We start from the raw sequence: 24,473 nt of genomic DNA, 5'->3' as shown, positions 1-24,473 counted from the left end.
CTGAGTTGAAAAGTGTGGTGCTCTTTTTTTTGCAGGCCAGGCAGCATCCGAGGAGCAGGGCTCTGGTTTAAGTCTAACTCCAAGGACTTAAAGTCAAGTTCTGAGCAAGCGCTGCACTGTGAGGCGAGCCATCTTTGAGATGAGAGGTTCTGAGTGTCCGCTGCACTGTTGGAAGCGCAATCTTTCGGACCATAGATCATAGAATCCCTTCAGCGTGGAAGCGGACCATTCGATCCATCAAGTCTACAGCTACCCCCTGAAGAGCATCCCACCCGATCCCTGGAACCCTGCATTTCCCGTGGCTAGTCGACCTAGCCTGCACATCCCTGGATACTAAAGGGCAATTTAGTAAGGCCAATCCACCTAATCTGCATATCTTTGGACTGTGGGGAAACCCATGCTGACACTGGGAGAATGTGCAAACTCCACACAGTCGCATGAGGCTGGAATCAAACCGGGGTCCCTGGTGGTGGGAGATTCTAAAGGAATGTTGCACTGTTGGAAGTGCCACCCTTCAAACAAGAAGTTATGAAGAAGTGTTACACTAGTGAAAGTGCCATTTTTCAGATAATAGGTTCTGAGGGAGTGCTGTACTACGAGAGATGCCATATTTCAGTTCAGAAGTTAAATTGAAGTTTTATTGGTTATCTGGGATGGATGTTAAAGAGTTCTGGACACTTTTAAAAGAAAAGCAGAGTGACTCTCCCGGTAACCCTCAAAGCTATTTCTCTAAAATCTGGTCAGATCACATTGCTATAGCGGGACATTAGCTTGATTTGATTTATTATTGTCACTTGTATCTAAGCACACTGATTTTTTTAATTTTATGTACAGTTCAGGCAGATCATACCATACAAGTTAATACAGATCATAGAGTGATTGAACAGAATGAGGCATGCAAAGTTATGGCTGCACTGAAGGTGTACAAAAAGCAAGATCAACATTTGATTTGAAAGTCGAGAGGTTCATTCAGCTGTCGAATAACAGTGGGGAAGAAGCTGTACTTAAACCCGTTGATATATGTGTTTAAGCTTTTGTATCTTCTGCCTTTTGGGAGAGGTTAGAGGATATACCCAGGGTGGAAGGGGTCTTTGATTGTGTTGGCTGCTTTTCCGCAGAAACAGAAGTGTAGATGGAGTCACTAGATGGGAGGTTGGTTTGCATGATGGTCTGGGCTTGTTCACAACTTTCTATAGTTTCTAGATTCCTGGACACAACAGTTTCCATACCAAGCCATGAGGCATCCAGATAGGATGTTTTCTATGGTGCACCTATAAAAGTTAGTGACGGACATGCCAAATTTCCATAGCTTCTGAGGAAGAAGATACATTGTTGAGCCTTCTTACCCTTCACATCAACATGGGTGGTTCAGGACAGATTGTTGATTGTAGTCACTTTTGGGAACTCACTCTGGACGATCTCCACCTCAGTTCCATTGACTTTTGGGGTCTATCCTCTTCTTTGCTTCCTGAAGTCGATGATCAGCTCTTTAGTCTTGCTGATATTGAGGTTGAGATTTTTATCTTTGCACCAAGTTTATGGACTTAACCACAGATTTTCCGACAGTACAGCGTGCCATATAGAAACTAGGAGCAGTAGGCCTTTAGCGCCTTTGAGTGTGTTCTACTTTTCTTCATGATCATGGTTGATCCTATATCTCAGACATATTCCTTTTCTCTATATCCCACACTCCACATTTCAAAAATTTACAATTGATTGTTAAACGTGCTGAGATCAGGGAAAGGCACAGTAAATTGCAAACTTTATTTTATTAACTATGTGATTGTATTGCTGCGATTGTTAAAATCTTTCTGGATTTGTTCATGGTTTTAGAATCCCAGCGGGGTTATGGTTTAAATTGTGCAAATTGTGTTTAAATAGTGACTTTTAGAACTGTTTCACACCAGACGGTATTGTTTTTCAATTTAAACACTTACTTTAAAAAACATACATTTCGCATGATTGTTAAAATTATGTATTGAGTTTCTAGTTTTCAAAGTATTGTCGAAATGATGCATCTAATCTACGATGATTTTCCCTATCATACAACCAGTTCCTTATTTGATGTTAATATAGTTCAATTCCATGGTGTCTTCGTCTGGTTAGATAAATGTAGTCTAATCTCCGGATGCTTCTGACGCGTTGTGACATTCGAATGATATCTGATTAATCTAAATTGATGTCGTTTGTCAGATCTACGTGTGCCGCACCTCTTCTTCAACATAGAGACTAAACACCATGTGGTCTCCTCCAACTCGAAAATGCTTCAGTGGAACTGATCGTTTACTGCTCGATATCCCTTCTACTTGGCAATGAAATGAGGCAGAACCAGATTTTCGAACGGACAATGTTTCTATCAATGAGAGGAGAAAGGATCACATCTAATAGTTTCCCACACAGCCCGTCCCGTCTCCTCAGCATCATTCTCTCGACATTACATATCACAGGACTGACGCTGTCAGCATTGATAAATCCTGCGGGTAAATCGCCGGTGTTCCCCAGTGATCTCTCCATTTTCTAATTCTATAGATGCTGTGTTAAATGAGGTGGATAATCCGAACAATGGTGGATACATTTTAATATGGATGAACCCAAGTTTACCTTCACTAATAGTGATGATTTGTTTTTTAACTGTATTTTTCTATAATAGTTACGATAAGATACACAACAATCTTTCTCGTTGTTGTTTACAAATTAATTGAAAATGAAAACAAAGGTGTACTTATTTATTTTCCCTGCGCTTCACTCCGTGTATATGGAAAGCACCAACAACGTGCGGCATGAAATGGTAGTAATAGGAAATGCGTGAGCTGTTTAGATAGTCTGGCAGTTTTAGCTACTGAAGCATAATTGCACTGATGAGATATAATGTAAACTTTGAAAAAAGGCCAGCTACTCAAGGGAAGGACCTGTAAGCGCTATATATTAGGTTGTTATGCTTTGTCATTTTAGCAAAGATCCACTAGATAATGTACATTCATACAGATTATTTAGTCTGGAATATGAATACGTAGAAAAGGAACAAAAGTACAAAGTTACTGACAAAAAAACACTCTCTTCACAAATAAGTTAGTCTTTGAATTGGCCTTCCAATGAATCCAGGTCATCACTTTTGTTGGATGTAGCTAACCAGAAAGAATTTAGGGAGACAAAGTTCCAAAGAGTGGGCAAGGCATTCAAAGGTTTTGCTACTACGGTGAAACGAGTAACAAGAAAGAATGAATATATTATAGAGTGGAGGGCTGAGCACAGGTTGAAACATCAGTCTTAAGCAAACTGTTTATGTGAGAAGAAACTATGCTGTGGAGGAATGTCAAAATGACTATGAAGATGTTAAAATGAATACACAGATGAACAGATAGCTAATAGAAATCTTAAAGACTAACAGCAATAGTTGAACAGGATTTAATGTGGAATGGGAAATGTTTGCACCTCAAAACAATACTACAGCACAGAAGAGATCATTCAGCCCATTTTGTCTGTGCCTACTTGTTACAGCAACCCACTGCTGGCTTCCCTTTCTCACTGTGGTCAACGATGCTTTTCTCTCATTAAAGTTTACCCATCTCTTCTTGAAAGAAGCAATGGTCTCTGTCAGAATGGCAAGCCATTCCTAGTACATCAGCTGTCATGATTTTCATCTTGTTAGTCTTTTTTCTTGCTCATAATACTAAATTGATAAGTTCTTGTCACTCAGATAGATCAGATGAACTATTCATTGTATAGTATCTAACCACATATTTTTAAAGACTTCTATTGAATCTTGTCTTAATCTTCTTTGCTCTGGTTGAAGTAGGTTCAGAATCTCAAGTTTCTCTTTAGAAATAATGTTATTTCTTTAGTATTTGCTGGAATGCTCAGTGAGATGTAATTATGTAGATGGAGTTAAGATAGCAATAATTATAGCATTACAAAAGTCAAATGTGTACTAACAATATCAGAGATCATGGATTCAGTGACATTGGAGACAGATGGGAACTATGAGAGGAGTTGTTTTGAAAGTGGAGGTAGTACTGCTTCACAAGCTGAAGATGGAGTGTAAACTTCAAATATGCTCAAACAGAACTTTGAGTTTCTTTCTTAACCATTAAACCGAATTGAGTAAGCATTCAACAAATGATAGGATGAGAAATCAGTCTTGAGAAAAATATATTATACTGCCATTCTTGTGTTATAAGAAGTCTGGTCTTGTCCCAGAAATAGTACAGTAGCTACAGAACTAAATACAATGAAAAGGTTGGGTATTATATTGCATACATGAAAATTGAGCCTAAAATGTAATGATCAGTTTTGAGCTAAGGAAAGGCAGTTGGGTTATATATGATGAGATGCAGTAGTGTCACCCTTGGAGATGGAGGGTGCATTGTCTATTGATGTGTTTAAGGCAATCCACGACCAGTGGGCACTAGAGGGACTGCATTACATCATCGTTAATCAAGACATCGTTTGAACTTGATGTGCTAAATTGCCTTTCAATATTTGTTTTAACTTAGTAAGGATTACCCCTTAAGGAGTGGTGTTGTTTAATTTTTTTTTTCCTTTTTATCGTTTTTTAATATCCAGAAGTGCTCTTACAGAAAACTGAACGGCTCTTTCCCATTGACAAATCACTTGTGATACTCTTTGTGCATTATCTGCAACCTGTAAATCACCTGAATTTTACAACTGATTAATTTACATGCAAAATCTGTTAAGACCAAAGCACATCATCAAACATGCTGGACAGGTAGGGAGGGAGGGAGGTGGAAAAATCAAAATGGAGTTGGAGAGGGAAAAAATGCTCTCCACATCCCACCCTGATGTGCCCATTTCTCTCTAAAGGCATCATGATGACCTCCTTTAATTAATAACACATGCAATTGGTAGAATATAAAAGAGCTAGAAATAGGTTGGTCAAAGCAGAAAAAAAAGTCCCATGATAGAAATTATTCTTGTGAAGACTCATGTGAAATAAGAGCATGTTAGAATAATGTCTGGTTTTACCAATCTTGCTGAAGTTTTTTAATTGGAAAAATAATCATGGAGAATCGCCCTAGTTTCTGATATGCACTCCTAAAAAGAAAGTCTGTGCACTACAAGCACTTTAGGTACGTTTTACATTGTATTGTAAAATTTAAAGCTGGATGAAGGTTGAATTAGGATGGTTAGGGCAAGCACAGGGGCCAGAGGAAGTTAAGGCAGCTAAAGGAAATGCTTCCATTTTCAACATTAAAAAACTCAAAAGATTTTTGCAACTGACATAAATTTGAAAATGGTGGGGGCAGGGAGCTTGAATGAGGTGCTTAATCATGCAAATATTTGTTTTAGATCTCTTTTTTCTGTCAGCATGAATCCCATTATGAAATGAATGTGGGGCTATGATGTGTTTTTTTTTGCAATGGCTATGGTATTACTCAGTGTGGATTTCCCTTATTTCACAGCATTCCTACCTTTGGATTAGAATGTTGTGTTACAATTCCATTCCAGGATTTGCAACACTTAATTTAGGCTGAGTATTTCAGTGCATTACTGAATGAGTGTCACTTTATTGATAGTGATGTGATGGTAAACCAAGGCCATGTCCAGCTGTTCAGGTGAATGCAAGAGATCACATGGCACAATTCAACAAAAACATCAACAATAAATTAATTGGTGATTCACTTAATTTGATGTTTATAAAAATTTCTTGTGTGAAAAATGTTCTATTTGTTTGCCTAAGTAATATTTTAAATATATTTCAATGTGGAAGATACTAGCACATTTGTTAAACCATCGGAAAATAGAATATCTCGAGATGAACTAGTTAAACACCATGGTTTTCTAAAAGGAAGGTCATGTTTAACCAACCTTACTAATTTACTTGAAGAAAGATGGAAGACGATCAAGTGGATGCAATGTACATGGATTTTCAAAGACCTTCAACAAGTGCCACATGACAGCAGATTATCTGCTGGGAGATATCACTGATTTGCATGCACCAAATACAAAACGACATAAACTGGCTTGCAAAATAAGTACTAAATAGCAAATGAAAATCATTACAGTGAAGTGTTCCTTAAATCATGGAATTGTGGTTGAGTTTTTAAACATTACATTAAAGTAGTAAATATTGTAGGATATTACATGATTTATCTTTAAAAAATGAGTGAAAAACATTGCTAAATATTTCATGGAATAAAATGGCTTGAGGAGTCCCTGTTAAAATAGATTGTGCATGGTCAATGAACGTAACAAGCTTAATAAGTCAAAACGTATTTTCTTGACTTTTCTTGAGCTTTATATTGATTCTAATATTATGTTCTGATGATGTTTAATTTCATGTCTCCAGGAATTTGTTGCCCCAATATCCAATTCCATATTGTCAAAATTAGCTGTTCTCTGTTATCTAGTTGCATGTTCTCTGAATTGTTGCCTGGTATCCACAACTTTGTCCTCAGAATTTAACATTTCATGAAAATCATATGTCCTTGGTGTTACAGTTCACAGTTATTTGATTCTATGTCCTCAGGATTTACTCTTCTTTAGTTTATATTTCTATGCTGCCTGAATTTACTGTCCAGTTATCCAGTACCATGTCCTCTGAATTTACTGTCCAGTTATCCAGTTCTAAGTCCTCCGAATTTATTGTTTACTATTATCTGATCCTATACCTTCAGAATTTACTATTGCTGATGTCAATTCATGTTCTAAGAATTTTACTGTCCTCTATTTTCTAAACCTTTGCTTTCAAAACTAATTGATCCGTTTGTATCATTTGCATAAAGCAGTCACCAGTGCAAGTATCGTTTCCTCGTTTCTAATTTACTGCCCTCAGAACTTTCACTCCTCTGGTGTCTAATACCGTGTACACTCCGGCGACCACATCGGTTACTGGTATCTAAAATAATTTCTCCAGCTTTCAGCGCTAGTTTCACATAGCATTCCAGTTTTCAGGGTAGCTGGAAGATGCAGCGAGATTCAGAACTCTTTCTCTTCCAGCCCTCTCAGCGGGGAACTGTGACAGCATCGATACAGATTTGATGTATCGTATTTTAATCCAATCCCTCGGTAGGAATGGGTTGGGATATGCTTTCATTATATGTGGTCTCTTCCCCAGTAAAATGAAAAAAAAGTCTCATGTAACTTCTAGTAATGTCGCCCCTCTGGAAGGCGTTCGAGCGAACGTGTGTCTCTCATATTTCGCTCTTCTGAGATAGAAATCGAGGTTCAATCTGATGTTAATCTCTGCCGTCTTGCATCTTCAGCAGTGAAACCTGATTAGCTCCGATGTGAGTGTCAGAAAATTGGGGCTGCAGAGTGACTGGCTCTGAGGGCGCCACCTCTCCTACCCTCGGACGGCTTGGAGCTGATGGCAGTTTTCTTCCGGCTACCAGCTGAGCTGTGCTACCTGCCGCCGCCGCCGCCGCTGCTAACCGGGCTGAGGCGGGCATCCTGGCTGTGAAGAGGCAGGAGGGACAGGCTGCCGACTCGCTGTCGGGGAGGCGGCCCTGGCGTCGGATGTTTGCTCTCCCCTCCCTGCCCCTTCCCCCGGCTCTGGGTCCAGGAGAGGAGATCACGTCGGGATGTCTTACGCAGTAAGCATCCCGGTCCAAAACGAGCCGAGGGCCCGTGTGGATATATATTCCGTGCTGTCGCTAGCTGCTTGCTGAGCTTTTGGGGTCGAGCTGGGTCTGGATTCCGGGGAGGGGGCGGACGGTTTGGAGGTTCTCAGTTTTGGGGGGGGGAGTGGTGTTGGAATCTCGGTCCAGTACATGGGGGTGGGGCAGGGATCTCGGCCGCTCACGCCGCTTCTAACCTCTCCCGTCGTTTCCATCCCTCCCTCCCTCTTTTCCGCCTCCATCCATCCATCCATCCATCCATCCATCCAACCTTCCCCCCTCCTCCTCCTCCTCCTCACCTTCTCTCGCCGACTTTCCTCGCCTCGCCTCGCCTCTCAGCCGCCAATATCCCACCGGGCCAATCAGAGGCGGGCCCGGAGGCCCACGTGACGGTGCCGGTGTGCGGGCCGCTCCAATCAAAGGCGAGGAAATGCCCGAGAAAAAGCCGGCGCGCGCCCGGGCGGCTCATCAATAACAAGTTTCCGAGCGCGAGGGGACACACAGAGACAGACACAGAGGCAGAGAGCGCGAGCTCCCAACCGTCAACCGGCTGCGAGAGCGCGAGCGCCCAGCCCAGCCCAGCCCGAGACTCACTGACAACCACAGAGAGCGCGAGAGAGAGGGAGAAGGCTACAGCCGCGGAGGAGCCGTCGCCGCAACCATCACCGCCGCCGGGCACACATGTGGCGGTGCTGCTCGCTGCGTCCAGGATGCGTGATGTGCCCTGTGTAAGATGGTGGGGTCGGAGAGCCTGGGATTGAGCCGAGCTCCCGCGATCCGCCGCCGCCTGTCGACATGGTGGAGTCCCACCCGCCAGGCTGGCCACCTCTTCACCCGGACCACCGCGCGGGCTTGCTGCTGGCGATGCTGACCCTGTCCACGCTCCCCGTCCAGCTGTGTGCTTACCCCACCTCCCTGAGCGACTGTCAGACCCCCACCGGCTGGAACTGCTCGGGTAAGGGCCAGTGCAAGGTGCCGACCGGGATGGAGGGGAACCGGGCAGGGGAAGGGAAGGGAAGGGACGGGGTTCAGGGAGGACTCCCATTAACTTCCAGCCGCCAGCACGATCCCGGCGCTGATGCTGAAAGTTAGTCTGTGATTGACTGGCTTGCTGATGGCTTCAGGTGAAGTATTGCGAAGATGTTGCAGACGAGCGTCTGGGTTTTAAAGGAACTGCAAGCAGAGCGTTTCTACCCGGTATTCTGAAAAGTGCACAACCTTCCTCCGCGACGCTATCTGATCTAAGAATTTCCCACATTTTCTGTTTTCTAACGAACGTTTTAAACTCGGGCTGAATTTGATTTATTCCAGGGATTTGTTTTTCGGGCAAGGGGCTGATTGTTCCCTCGCAGCCTCCAGCTTCGCGCTGGTCAATTTTTTTTTGTTTGTTTTGTTCATGCTGCTTTCTCTGCCTTTTTTTTTAGTTACCTCCCCCTCTCCAACCCCCCCAAAAAGAAATAATTTGATCGCGGGGAGCGACAGCCCTGGGTTCTTCCCAGCCCCGAAAGCACCCAGACACCAGCCGGATTTAGCGACTGTTTCAGATTTGCAGCAGATCTTCAGCGCCCCGCAGAAGCCGGGGCTGTGGGGGGGAGGATGGAGAGCTGCATGGGGGTGATGTGGGAAATAAACTGCATGTTTCAATGCAAAAATAAATCGTTTCTTCTTCTTCCCCACCCTCCCCGCAGTTCATATTTTCTGTCGCAATTACACACACACACACACACAAAAACTGGGCTGCTAGCGATTTTAGTCTGCGGCTTCAGACTTGTGATTAACCACATCTCCAGTGGCAAGATTTAGGTCATCAATATTCGTTAGAAACAGACAATGACAGGCTTTCACTTTTAAAAAGAAAACGAGCCTTCTCATCTTTGTTGCAACTTGATCATGTCACCTCCAGCTTCCTGCCCTTGTTTGTGTACGTCTGTGAGATATATTTGGGTGCAAATGAAGCATTAATAACACCAAGAATTAGGCACCAAAAAAGGTGCGGGGGGGGGGGGGGCGGAGGGAAATCGGATAAAGCATTGAGGGAAGAGGACCGCAGATGTGGAGTGGTGAAATTCAGTTTAAAGGTACAGTGGCGTGCTCAGAGGCAACTGCAATCTTGAGCTTGACAGAGGGTTGTAAAAGCTGCCTGTGGGATTGCCTTTCGCAACTCTTGGCCATCACGGCAATCTGCCCAGAGACACCTCAACCCATCGCTGAGCGAGAATGCCCCTTTCCCCACCAAGCAGCCGGGGACAAAGTAGATGACGAACCCTTTCCAGCTACTTACTCCGTAGACCGATGCTTTCCATCTGCCAACGAAAAGGGTTGGCGTCTGATCTTCAACAGCCACATAAGTTCTGTCAGTACTTGTCTTTTCTCTTTATCTTTTTAATATTTCAAGGTTTTGATGACCGAGAACACGACTTGTTTCTTTGCGACATTAATGCGTGTCAGTTTGGTGGGGAGTGTTTGCGGATCGGAGAGACGATAACCTGCGACTGCCAGCTCAAGGTAAAATAACAGACATCGCTGGTTCTGCTTTCTTTTGGCTGCTGTTTTAATGGGGCTCCGTTTAGTCTGGGTGAACTGGGAAAGACTACTGTCTGTCCTGCTCGGAATGTGTGCAGTGTGGACCTTGCAGAAAGTCTGGCAGATCCTTATTATAAATTGTTTCTATTTTAGTGCAGCACTGACTATGTGCCAGTGTGCGGCTCCAATGGCTATACCTACCAGAACGAGTGTTACCTGCGACAGGCTGCGTGCAAACAGCAAAGTGAAATAAAGGTGCTGGGTGAAGGATCTTGTCCCAACGGTATGCATACTGTATTATGCATAATAACCGCTAACACGCGTTTTTAACCCTGGGTTTTATCAATTCATAACATAAGTCAGATTTCTTGGCGTGATTTTATTTGCAAGGAGTTGCTAAATGGGCAGGCTCAGACAACAGCCATGGCTCGTTATCACGTTTCAGAGCTATTATTGAAGCGTATTGAACGGAAATGGGAACTGGAAGTACCCAGTGCTAGGCACTTAATCACAATTTCACCCACAATAAAATACATTCGTGTTACTTAGAGGGCCTTAGTAGGTATTTGGACGTTTGTTCATTAGTTTATTTCTCTCATAATGAACAATAGAAGCTGTATGCATAGACTGCAAGTAATGTTAGAATGAAGAAAAAATCCTGTAAAAAAAATTCCAGTTATACTACTGTGCCTTCTAATTAGATCTCGTCTCTCTACAGATATGGGATCAGGTTCTGGAGATGGAGGTAAGTGCCTGTCGTAAATGTATTTTTAATCTAATCATAGAATTGTTACAAACGCTGCCATGTCATCTTTAGATGATGCATCTTATGATGCAGACATCAAGTTATTTTCCCCTCTACAGTTTTTCTCCTTTTATTTTCCTGCAGATACTATTTGCTTTCTGGCAACCTGCTTTAGCTGCAAGGGCTAGACAGTCTGGGCCACTCTGCAATGACAGGCAATGTTACTGCATGATAGGTGGGCAGGAGTGGACCTGAATTGGGGATAGCTGAGTGACAGTTTTATTTTCCTTCCCTTCATTCACCAGATGTTGAGAACCCCTGAATAAAACTGAAGCACATTCCAGTGACATACTAAATTCTGAGACTTTAACCCTCAGCCCCTTGAGTTGAGAGGAAGCTATTCTTACACCTGTGCAATGTCCTGTGAAGTGTTTCCATTAAGTACACAGATGAAACTTTGTGAAATTGTCTACTTACTGAAAAAAGAAAACTGAAATGTTATATATTCTCACTGACAGTTAGTTTGCAATATGGCAATAATCCTGCGACTTAATGCTATCATAGAACAATCAAGCAAGGGAGGAGATTATACAGCCCATCTTGCTAATATTGATTCTTTTGTAGATCCGGACATTTAATCATAATTTCAAGTTTTCTGTATCTTGGTTATTATTAGGCTGAAGAACAATGCTTCTTTTACATTACATTCTACTGCAATGAAATCTATTTGTTTATGTGTATATTCACTATTCAAATATTGGGTTACACTCATCAGAAGACATTCCTAGGCTTTTGGCATTTTGGAGGTCTAAACTCCATAAGATATCTGTTTGCTTTTCATATATCAAAAATGAACGTGAGCATTTAATTTTGGAGAGATATAAAATGCATTTAAAGTTAGTAGGGAGAGTGAGAAATGAATCTCCAGGATCAACTGTCGAAGTACTTACAAGAAAACATCTACAATCAGATTCTGCCATTCACATTCATATTAAAGATGAACAATTATTAACTCAGCCTTTTATATGAACACTTCATTTATAGTACAAGCTTTATTATTTGGTTTCTGTCATATATGGGCCTCAGGTGTTTTTTTTTCAGAAAATGTCCAATAAATATTTTCAATATTTTATTCACCCAACAAGACTGAAGGGTGACTTGATAGAAGGATTTAAAATTTGACGTATTGGGTAAATTAGATGGAGAAAATGTCTCTATGATTCAAGGAATCTAACATAGGAGACATAAATATAAGCTAGTCACTAGTAAATCCAAAAATAAATTCAAAATAATTTTTTTTCTCAAGTGGCTACAATCTGGAACTTGCAATCTCATGCAGTCATTAAGTTAGATGGCATAGTTGGATTTAAGAGGAAGATAGAAGGCACATGAGAGACAAGGGAACAGTAAATTATGCTGATAAATTAGTAAGGTGTAGGAAGAGTAGAGTGGAGCAGAATGACTAGCACAGACTAGTTGGGCAGAATAATCTGTTTTTATACTATTAACCTGTGTATAAAAGATGCAGTTTAATAAATGACATCACTTCATAGGTTGAAATTTTCTTTTCACTACCAATAGCCAGACAGCTGTAATGATTATTTAACATTGTTAAGTAGCTAGTGCATCACCATTAGTTAAACAATTTTGTTGTGAATTAGCTGAGTGGCTAGGTATTGAAGCCATTCCATAGTGAGCCTGGGTGCATTGCATATGAGTCAAAAGACAAAGCCATCTTCGTGGACAGGATAATTCCCACAACATGACAAATATGGTAGTTCCATGGAGGTAATTACATCAAATATGAACTCCGTTAATATGGCAGCTTTTCACAATCACAATGGTTGCAAAATTGCTTCCTTCTGCCATTCTTTCCATTTGTGTCTTGAAATCTTGCATCAGTGAGTTATATATGATCCAAAAATAACAGGAGATCACCTGGCCCATCTTGGTACATCCACCTAGAATAAGGGAAAAATACATGCAGTTCCCTATTACAGCATCTGTGTGTAGAATTAATATAAGATTTAGTGGCAGGCTAGGCTTTCCAAAAAGCATTCAAGTATTAACCACAGATTACATGAAGAATTTGCTCCTGCTATCTGTTCAAAGTTTCCATTTAACCAGTTTTCACCTAAACTGTCTTATTTGTATACAGTTCAACACATAGACCACTCCTGATCTACCCATTGTGTTTGATTATCCCTTTTATCAATTTGACTACAGTGGTCAGGGAACTAATGAGAGGACGGTAGGGATAGAGCTGTAGTCTGGCATGTTTATTGTCCTTCTAAATTGTCTTGGAAAACAATGTTACAATACGTGAACAATGCTAAGCACTCACTTCTCCAAATTTGCAGTAGTGATGGACGGTATGGTTAGCTGAATGAATAGTTGTATGCTCTCTATAACTATGAGTCAGAAATCAAAATTGGTGGTAAAAACAGCATTGCCTTTGTATTACTATTTATTGGCAAAATAGTTAAAGCTCTTCTCATGAAAGATTCTTTTACCATGCTATGGTGTCAGTGAACTTAAACACCCACTTTATTAATATTCTGATGGATCATTGGACAAGAGTTGATTTCATTGTGAAATGTAAATTGGCACAATAACAGCCTGTTGATACTAGTGCCTGTTACTTCTGAGTCATCCTCCAAGGCTGAGGGAATTCAGTTGTGTCGACATTTTTCCAAAGAAGATTGAGGGGAAATTTACTGGACATACTCAAAATTGAAGAGTTTTGGTAAGATAGAGAGCAGAAATTGGTCCCAGAAACAGATGGATTAATGAGGAGAAAAACCAATTAAGATAATTGACGAAACAATTTTAGTAGATCAGTGAGTTTGATGTCAAATTCAATGTCTGAAATGAAACAAATCCAGAAACAGTTTTCAAATAGGAATTGGATATATATTTAAAAGCAAAATTTGCAAAGGCATGAAGAAGAAGCTTGAGAATAGAATGAATTAGGCAGTACTCTCAGGGAGCTGGCATTGACATGACAGGCCAGATTACCATCGCTCTGATTCTCAATGGCTGAATTTCAAACAATGAAACATAGCAATTCTAGCAATGAAATTTCATTGCACAGACATAGGTAGGTTAGTTTGGTTATAGATAACTATATTCCATACAATTCACCAATGGATTGGGTAGTCACGCACAACATCAAATAAGGAAACTTTTTGGTTTACCATTTGCTTCATTAAACACTCCATCAAATACATATTATCAAGTTACAAATTGACTGCATTATTGTATACTGCAAAAATGTCATTCATTTACCTTTTGAGAAAATAAACTTAGTTTTCCAAAGGTAAGAGAATACAAAATCATGTGCTTAACTTCAAGTAATGGCAGGTCAAATCTGAAGTTCAATAATTGTGGAATAGAATCATAGAATAATAACAGCAAAGAAGGAGGCCATATGGCCCATGTCTTTGCTGGTCTGTCAACAAGATCTAGTCCCATTTCCTTACCCCATTGGTGTAGCTGTGAACCTTCACTCTGAGGTGTTTTTTCAATCCCTTTTGGAAAGCCACAATTGAATCTGCCTCTACCATGCTTTGGTAGTGCATTCTATATATTGATGTCTCACCACATAAAGATGTCTGCTCTTTAGCTGGTCCCCTTAAATTGTTGTCTTCCAATTCTCTCCACTGTAAATTCTTTCTCTCCCCTATTTAAAACTACCACATCCCTCTTAAAATACAATGCCCAGAATTGAACACCATATTTTCTTGAACCAGAGCAGTACATTTTTTTTACAAAAGTTTCTCATTATGGCTTTGGTTTTTTGCTCCTGTGTCTCTTATTTATTACAGTTTAGGATTCTGTATTCCATTTTAATCACTTTCTCAACTTGTCCTTTTGCCATCAACGATTTCTGCACATTTATTCCCAGGTCTCTCATAAAATATCATCCTTTACTTTATATTGTCTCGTCATTCTTTCTACCAAAGTATAATACTTCACAATTCTCTACATTATATTTCTTTTGCTACCATTTTACCAGCTTCCCTTTGTCTGTATAAGTCTATAACTATCATATTTCACAAATTTTGTATTGTTTGCAAATAATGAAATTGTGGCGAAAGTGAGGACTGCAGATGCCAGAGGAAAATTGACCTTTCGGGCAAAAACCTTTCCGGCTCCTCCGATGCTGCCTGACCTGCTGCTGTGTTTTGCCAGCACCACTCTAATCTTGACTCTAATCTTAATAATGAAATTGTGCCCTGATCTCCCTTGCCGAAATCGTTAGTATAGATCAAGAACAGCTGGGGAACCTCACTTCATAACATTCTCCAGTCTGAAAAACATCTGTATCCTGTAAACATTATATCCATACTGCTATAGCCCTTTTTATTCCAATGGCCTTAAACTTTGGAGACAGACGCTTTCCAAAAGTGCCTTTGGAAGTCCATGTAGACCACATTAACCACGTTACCCTCATCAGCCCCTCCATCATTAAAAAAGTAGTCCCATTAGTTATCGATTTGCCTCCAACATATTCATGCTGATTTTCTTTAATCAATCCACACATCTTGAAGTGATTACTAAGATTGTCCCACCATCGATGTTAAACTAACTGGCCTATAGGTGCTGAGTTGCTCTTGGCCTTTTTTTTTAATAAGACATACTGTATTGAATTTTTTGGGACTCTTGTACCACTTTTCCAGTTGGTATAAAATTCTAGCCAGTACCTCCTCAATTTTCACCCTTGCATTCCATCCAGTTCTGGTCCCTTATCAATTTTAATTATAGCTAGCCTTTGTGATATCATCTCTTAGTTTTAGTCCATACGATATCTCAGCTATTTATTTTGCATTACCATTTCGGGAACATGTTCTTCGATAAAGATAAATGAAAATTACTCACTTGCTAGTGCAGCCAAGCCCTCTACTTCCTTGTGTTGATCGCCTCTTTGCTCCCAAATCAGCCACGCCCTCCTTACCATTATTTCACCATTTATATGTCTATCAAAGACTTGTGGGTTCCCTTTTATGTTGGTTGCTGGCTTATTTTGTTCATACTCTCGTTTTCTCTCTTCCTGTTTTAAGTATTCTCTGATCTTTCTATAGTCAGGCTGAAGTGGGTACTGCAGATGCTGGAGATTAGAATCAAGATTCGAGTGGTGCTGGAAAAGCACGGCAGGTCAGGCAGCATCCAAGGAGCAGGAAAAGACGACATTTTAGGCAAAAGCCCTTCATCAGGAGTGAGGAATTCCTCACTTCTGACGAAGGGTTTTTGCCCGAAACATTGATTTTCCTGCTCTTCAGATGCTGCCTGACCTGCTGTGCTTTTCCAGCACCACTCGAATCTTGACTCCTTTGTATAGTCAGTTTATTTCTCACTTTGTATTATCAACCAGGCATCTGTCAATTCCTACTTCTGCTGTTTAATCTTAGTTTCCATCTCTTTTATCATCCAGTGAGTTTTGGCTTTGTTTCTTTCCTCCACATTAGATATAGCGTATTTGTGCCTGAATCCTCTGTTTATGTTGGGTTCCTCTTTTTTTTTCGTTTCACTTTTAATAAACAAACCAGTGTCGTATTAAAGTTGTAGGTTAATACACCATGGAAAGAGGTCACTGACCTTATCATTCCTGTGCTGACTCTGAAAGAGCTGTTCAATTATTCTCATCCCTTACATTTTTTCATTACTCTGCAAATATTTAATTTTCAAGGATGTACATGTGATTTTCTTCTCAATTATCATTGACTCTTATGATACCACATTTTTCAGCCTGTGCAATACAGAACATAATTTGCGACATTAAACAAAATGTCTGTACATCTCCTCTGCTCTTTTAAAGTCTTAGCATCAAACAGCACGAAACAGAGCCTTTTGTCCAAATCATCCATAATGACCAGGTTTCCCAAATTAAACTAGTTCCATTTGCTTGTGTTTTGCCCATATCCCTCTCAACCTTTCCTATTCATGTACCTATCCCAATGTCGTTTAAATCTTGTAGCTGTACTTACATCTACCACTTCCTCTGGCAGATTCATTCCATATACGCATTGTCCTGTGTGGAAAAGTTGCCCCTCAGGTCCCGTTTAAGTCTCTCCCCTCTCACCCTAAACCTATGCCATCCACGTTTGAATTCACCTACCCCAGGAAAAAACTCTTTGCTATTCATCTTATAAATGCTCCTCATGATTTTATAAACCTCTGTAAGGTTACTCCTCAACATCCTACACTCCAGGGAAACAAATCTGAGCCTATCAGCCTCTCCATATTACTTAAACCTTCCAGTCCGGCAACATCATTCTAAATCTTTTCGGTATGTTTACCAGTTTAAGAATATCCTTCCTATAGCAGGGCAACCAGAACTGTACACAGTTTTCCAAATGTGGCCTCACCAGTGTCCTGTACAGCGTAAATTGATGTCCCTACTCCTTGACTCGATGCTCTGACCATATGATGGCAAGCATGCCGAATGCCTTCTTCACCACCCTGTCTACCTGTGACACCACTTTTAAGGAACTATATACCTGAACACTCTACATCTCTCTGTTCAATAACCTCCCCAGGGCCCTACCGTTAACTATGTAAGTCCTGCCCTGGTTTGACATACCAAAATGAAATGCCTCACATTTATCTAAATTAAACTCCATCTGCCAATCCTCAGCCCATTGACCCAGCTGATCAAGATCCCGTTATACTCTTCGTTAACCTTCTTCACCACCCACTATACCATCAATTTTGCTGTCATCTGCAAACTTACTAATCATGCTTCCTATATTCTCATCCAAATCGTGTGTATAAATTACAAACAACAGTGGACCAGCACAGATCCTTGCAGAACATTCCAGTCCAAAGAATAATCCTCTACCACTACCCTCTGTCTCCTACTGTCACGCCAATTTTGTACCCCATGTGATCTAACTTTACTAACCAGTCTACTGTGTGGAACCTTGCTGAAGGCCTTAAAGTCCATGCAAACAATGTCTACTGCTCTGCCTTATCTGTCCTCTTGGTCATGTCCTCAAAACAAAACTCAGTCAAGTTTGTGAGACATGATTTCCATTGTACAAAACATGCTGACTATCCCCCATCACTCCTTGCCCATCAAAATGCATGTAACTTGTGAACCTCAGAATTCTTTCCAACAACTTACCCACCACTGACATCAGACTCATCAGTCTGTAGTTCCTGGCTTTTCCTTGTAGCCTTTCCTCAGTAATGGCACAACGTTAATCACCCTCCAGTTTTCTGGCACCTCACCTGTGGCTGTAGATGATACAAATATTTCTGCTAGGGGTCCTGAATTTATTCCTTAGCTTCCCACAATGTGGTTGTATACACTTGATCAGGTCCCAGGGATCTATCTACCTTTATGTGTTTTAAGACCTCAACTACAATCTTCTATGTAATGTGGACTGTTAAAACATTGTTGTTTATTTCCCCTAGTTTCTTAGCTTCCATTTGTCCACAGTAAATACTTATGCAAAATATTAGGTTAATATCTCACCCATGTCCTATGGTTCCACATAGATGGCTTTGTTGATCTTTAAGGGGCCCTATTCTCTCCCTTGTTGCTCTTTTGCCCCTAATGTATTTGTGAAATCTTTTGGGTTTCTTTCTCCTTAACCTTATCTGCCAAAGCTGTCTTGTATTCCCTTTTTGCCCTTCTGATTTCCTTTTAGGTATGATTCTCCTGCCTTTATACTCCTCAAGAGACTTACTTGATCTCAGCTGTCTGTACCTAACATGTGCCTCCTCTCTTTCTTGACCAGATCCTGAACATCTCTAACCATCCAATATACCCTACTCCTACCAGCCTTGTCCTTCTCTCTAACTGGAATATACTGTCTGAACTCTTGTCAATTAACTCTTGTTAATATTTTGTTAATTATGTTTAATTTGTGCCCTCTGGTTGCCAATCCTGCCATTGGAAACAGTCTTAGCTATTTTCCCTTCATAATTTTGAACACCTCTATCAAAATGCCCCCAAAATTTCTTTGCTCCAACAATAACAATGTCAGTATTCATAGTCTTTCCCCACCCCACCCCCTCCACTTCTTCCTGATAGCATTCGATCAATCTATTCTGCATTCTCTCCAAGATCATGATAGCTTTAAAGTTCAGAGTTTCAAGCTAAAGTTGCCATCATTCTAGAGACAATAGGGCTGCTCTTTCATTAGGGAGAGGTGAATAGTGGTGAGTTTAACCTGACGGTTACCATGCCTCAAGCAAGAGGTGAAGTTGAGAAGATAGCACCTTCAATGTAACCTCAACCGATATGGGTATTAAATCTGCACTGTTATTAGTAATATGTTGCAAACCAGCTATGCAGCTAACTGAACTAACTGTCATGAGAAAGAAGCCCTCATGTCTGTACCAGTCAGCAAATACCTACGTACTCTTAATTCCTTTTTCCAACACTTGGCGCCAAACTTGCATGCAATGGTGCTTCAAGTGATCATTTAAATACATGCTAAATATTGTGATGGTTCCTGCCCACACCCTTTTAGGCAGTGAGTTCCAGATACCCATCACCCTCTGCATGAAAAATCTCTTCCATAAATTACCTCTAAATCTCCTGCCTTTTACTTCAAAGTTATGATCCCTGGATTTTGATCCCTCTACAAAGGGGAAATTCCCTCCTTCCTACCATATTATTGCCCCTTGCAATTTTCTACACCTCAATCAAGTTCCTCATGCCCTACCTTCTCTTCTCTAAGGAAAACAATCCCAGCCTACCTAGTCTCTGTTCATTGCTGAAACACACCAGCCCCGGCAACATCTTGAATTTTCTCTGCATTCTCTCGTGTTTAATCACTTAATCACTTCTTCTTGTAATGTGATAACCAGAATTGAACACTACTGCAGCTGTGGCCAAGCTTAATGTCTTGTTTCTCTTGTTGCTGCTCACCTTTATTAGTCAAGGCATTGATTACAATTACCCCATATGATTTTTTAATCACCTTATCCAACTGGTTCTGTTGCCTTCAAGGATCTATGGGCAAGCACACCAAGAACTTCTTAATGTCTTACCATTCATTGTGTACTCCGTTGCTTTGGTAGTGCTCTCAAAATGCACCATCTTGTACTTTTTAGGATTAAATTCCATTTGCCATTGCTCTGCCAATCTGATCAGTCCATCTGGATTGTCCAGTCGTTTAAAATGCTCCTTCTTGCAATTTACCATACCACCAATTTTCCGGTCATCTGTGAACTTGGTGCTCAAATGTCTGACATTCATGTATATTACAAACAGCTAGAGACCCAGCTCTCATCCACACATCTAGTCAACACCTTGAAATATTCAATAAAACCTGTTAGACCTGATCTCATTGACAAAGACAGGATGACAATATTCTCCAAGTGGAGACTAATTCAGTCCCTGAGATTTTATTTTCCCCAGTAGTTTCTTTACCACATATTAGAGTCACTGACCTATAGTTCCCTAGTCTATCACTCTTTTTTGAATAATGGTAGCCTATTAGCTGTCCTCCAGTCCTCCAACACCTCTGTTCTGTCCAGATAGGATTTGAAAATTAATGTCAAGGTCACTGCAGTCTCCTCCTTTACCTCCAAAGCAGCTTGGGATACATTTCATCTGGTCCTGGGGACTTAACCCCTAATATCTCCTCCATCTCAGTTGTTGTTTGTTCAAGCATATCACTTCCTCCCTGATTTCTATACCTACATTGTTCTTCTCTATCATGAATATAGATATAAAGTATGTATTTAAAACTTCACCTACATCTTCTGGCTGCATCCACAGTTTGCATTTGGATCCCAAATGTTCCCCACTTTTTCCCTGGTGAAGCATAGTGAAGAAGTCAATCTATATGCTTTCATTTATTGGTCAGAGTACTGAGTATAGGAGTTGGGAAGTCATGTACAGGATACTGGTTAGGCAAATATTGGAATATTGTGTGCAATTCTCGTCTCACTCCTGTTGGAAGAATGTTGTAAAACTTGAAAGGATTCAGAGAAGATTTATGAGGATGTTGCCAGGTTTGAAGGGTTTGAGCTATCAGGAGAGGCTGAATAGGCTGGGGTTGTTTTCCCTGGAGTGTTGGAGGCTGAGAGGTTTATAAAATCATGTGCGGCATGGATTGGGTAAGTTCAAAGTTTTTCCCTGGGATGGGGGAGTCCAGAACTAGAGAGCATAGATTTAAGGTGAGAGGGGAAAGATTTAAAATGGACCTAAGAGGCAACTTTTTCATGCAGAGGGTTGTGCGTGTATGGAATGAGCTGCCAGAGGAAGTGGTGCAGGCTGGTATAATTACAGCATTCATAAGGCATCTGGAGGGTATATGAATAGGAAACGTTGAGAGGGACATGGGCCAAGTGCCAGAAAAAGTGACTAGATTAGTTTAGGATATCTGGTCAGCGTGGACAAGTTGGATCAAAGGGTCTGTTTCCAGGCTGTACATTTTTAGACTCCAACTCTTCTCTTGCCCACAATATAACAATAAATTGCCTTTGGATGTTTTTCATGTCCCTCTTTGCTTTCCTAACTTCCTTTTTAAGCAGCATCCTGCAGTTGGCACATGCCATTAGGGCACTGGTGTTCTGAGTCCTTGGAATCTACACAAGCTTCCCTTTTTTTTCATATCCAATCTTATATGTTCCATGATATCCAAGTTCTGCAGAACTCTTTATCCCACTCTTCACCTTTCACAGGGACATGTTGGCCCTGCACGCCCACTGTTTTCTTTTTAAAAGACTCCCATTGCTTTGATATATGTTTTCCTACAAGCAGTTGCACTGATCCATCTTATTCCTTCTACAGCAATAAATTTTACTAAGTTACGGTCATTTTCACTGAAATACTCTCCCACTAGCACTTGCACTACTTGCCCAGCTTAATTCCCTGAAATTTCACGCAGCACTCCCTGTTTCTTGTAGAACTTTCTAAAATGCTCTTCTAAATACATTTTAAGAATTCCACTTCTTTTGATTCTTTCTTACTTTATACATCACAGTTAATATTGTAGAAGGCAAATCAGGGCAGGATGTGTATACTTAATGGTAAGGTCCTGGAGAGTGTTGCTGAACAGAGAGATCTTGGAGTTGCAGGTAGATAGGATAGTGAAGAAGGCGTTTGGTATGTTTGCTTTTATTGGTCAGAGGATTGCATATAAAATTTGGGAGGTCAGCTTGTGGCTGGACAAGACATTGTTTAGGCCACCTTTGGAATATTGTGTGCACCATGTGAAAACATTTTATTCCCTGTGCGTCTTAGTAACATACTGATATTCACGATTTTGTTCTGTGTTCCTCTTGGCAAACATACTGATTACTTGTAAACATAATCAAGTAATCTGTTAATTTTCAAAGTGGTACCAAAGCAAGTTTTGTCTGTTATTCTAATAATAATTGACCAGGAAGATAGCCGATAGACCCTAATGAGATACAATAAAAGCGCTGATTATGAATTGATGGATGAAAAATAGTCATTATCAGGATGAAAAAGCAGCAAACATATAACATGAGGAACAAATCATTAGTAGAACTGATACCAAATGATACTGCTCCTGATTAGTTATCCCTGTAATTGTATTCATTACAACATAAGTGGTCAGGAAGCTCATCAGTCTGGGTTCTGAGAAGCATGAACTCCATCATTACGGCCATTTATATAAGTTTGGTGTGTTGCTTAGGAAAATAATGGAGACTACTTTCTACTTGGATTGCATAATTATTTTGCAAATATTGAATGAGTTAATCTACTTTGTATCACTGATTCTGCTTTTAGAACTTAGTTCAATTTTTATGTCCAATCTATATGATTTTCAGTTTTCTAAATATTACTTCCACATATATATTAGCATGTTCTTAAAAACAAGGAGGGTGTGATAGAGGGGTGTGGCAAAGCAGGAGAAGTGCAGACTTCTGGGATGTGAGCATTTGTTAAAATTCTAGTCATTCTAATCATTGGTGGCTTTGATTTTAACTGCAATAAATTGAATGCAATTTTGACATGCTCACTTGTTCATCTTAGAGTTTCAAAAATAACTTTGGATCAAGTTTAAGGGGACAGAAGTTTAGGTAGCAATCATATGAGGGGACATGATGCCTCACCTCCTGATGATTCGTATGATGAGGTACATGCAGATGGTGACAAGATGGGGACCAAGGATAAGTTCCTGAAGCATACTTTAGATAACTATATGAGCATGTGAAGAAAGCCACTGGAGGTAATGTAGCGGCTGTTCTTTTTCACATTATAAACTCAAAAGATCATTGCTTTAAAAAAAATGGACTGCAGGGGAAAAATTAAATTACCAATTATATTTAAAATCAGTTGGAAAGAATGCATACACAAAAAAGATGGTTCTGATAGAAGATTGTTTCACCCATAACAGAATGTTTGTGATTTTGATCCACACAAATCTTTTTTTCTGTTGGTAAGGCAGAAGTCAGATTGGAGAAAGGCAGCAGCAAGTTTGGAATGATAAGAAGGCCTGGATGAGGTTGCTGCAGTGCAACAACATCTTCCAAGTTTGAAAGTAGTGAAGTTAGTCAGCGGAAGTAAAATGAATACTAAATTTGAAGGGGTTGCAAATCGCAATCTTGAAAAGATATGCACCATGCCAGAGGACAGTGTACATGCACATATCATGGCAGTTAAGAGAATACATTGAATATTTACATGGATGCACATAGCAAAGCATGGAAGTGACAGCAGAGCATTTTAAATGGTGACAGTGGGTACAAGCATACCATGTCCAGCATTTACAGTGAACCAGAAATCAGACAGTTGCTGACAAGGTCAGTGTAACCTTCCTATAATGTATTTAGGAACTACTTGTGATGCATTTAAATAAAGAACTTTTTTTTAAAAATGAAAGCTGCGTTTCCAACAATTTCTACTGTATATCAACAAACATGCCAATTATGAATTTCTTGTAAAACAGTCAAATTTTTTGAAGCTACATTGAGTTGAAAAAGTTGATTCTGTGCATCAAAACCTTGTAACCATCTTTAAGACTGTAATACCTAGGAGCAGAAATGGGCTATTCAGCCCATTGAGTGTGCTTCATTATTCAATGAGATCATGGCTGATCTGACCATTCTCAACTTCACTTTCCTGTCATTTTTCTGTGGCCCTTGATTCCCTTACTGATTAAAAATCTGTCTGTCTCAGCCTTGAATATACTTAATGATCAATTCTGATCAGTACTCTGCAGTAAAGAATTCCACAGATTCACTACCCTCTGCGAGAATAAATTCTTCCTCATCTTTGTCTTAAGTGGGCTACCTTTTAGTCTGAGATTATATCCTCTGGTCCTTGACTGTCTCACAAGGGGAAACAACCTTGCCACATGTACTCTATCACGTCTCCTAAGAATCTTGTATGTCCCATTAAAACTGTTTTTCCATTCTTTTTAATTCTAATGATTTACAGGCCCAACTTGCTCAACCTGTTTTTGTAAGACAGTGTCTCCATAACTGATTGAGCCTTTAGTAATTATTTTCTGAACTGCCTGCAATGCCAGTCTATCTTTCCTTCGATAAGAAGCCCAAAAGTATTTACTTTAGATTTTGTTAAATCCTAATCTTTAATTACTTTACTGGGGCAGTTTGTGAAGTGGAGGTAACAAATCATCAGTGCATCACCAGTGATTGAGTACTAGTGTTGTTGGTGACTTCATTGGGGG

General features: G+C 40.3%; 1 protein-coding gene across 1 annotated transcript in view; it reads left to right on the top strand.

The window, feature by feature from the left end:
• Positions 1-436: 436 nt before the first annotated feature.
• tmeff2a (transmembrane protein with EGF-like and two follistatin-like domains 2a) overlaps positions 437-24,473 on the top strand; it is a 101,254-nt gene continuing 77,217 nt past the window's right edge. The window contains exons 1-5 of the mRNA XM_043692890.1: positions 437-7,553; positions 7,917-8,532; positions 9,973-10,082; positions 10,254-10,383; positions 10,819-10,845. Of these exons, the coding sequence (XP_043548825.1) occupies positions 8,373-8,532; positions 9,973-10,082; positions 10,254-10,383; positions 10,819-10,845 (427 nt within the window). The 5' untranslated portion in view covers positions 437-7,553; positions 7,917-8,372. The remainder of the gene's footprint in view (positions 7,554-7,916; positions 8,533-9,972; positions 10,083-10,253; positions 10,384-10,818; positions 10,846-24,473) is intronic.

Source organism: Chiloscyllium plagiosum, chromosome 7, assembly GCF_004010195.1.
Source record: "Chiloscyllium plagiosum isolate BGI_BamShark_2017 chromosome 7, ASM401019v2, whole genome shotgun sequence".
Classification (NCBI taxonomy): Eukaryota; Metazoa; Chordata; class Chondrichthyes; order Orectolobiformes; family Hemiscylliidae; genus Chiloscyllium; species Chiloscyllium plagiosum.
The sequence above is the reverse complement of the archived record's forward strand: the minus strand, read 5'-3'. Positions and strand labels throughout refer to the sequence as shown.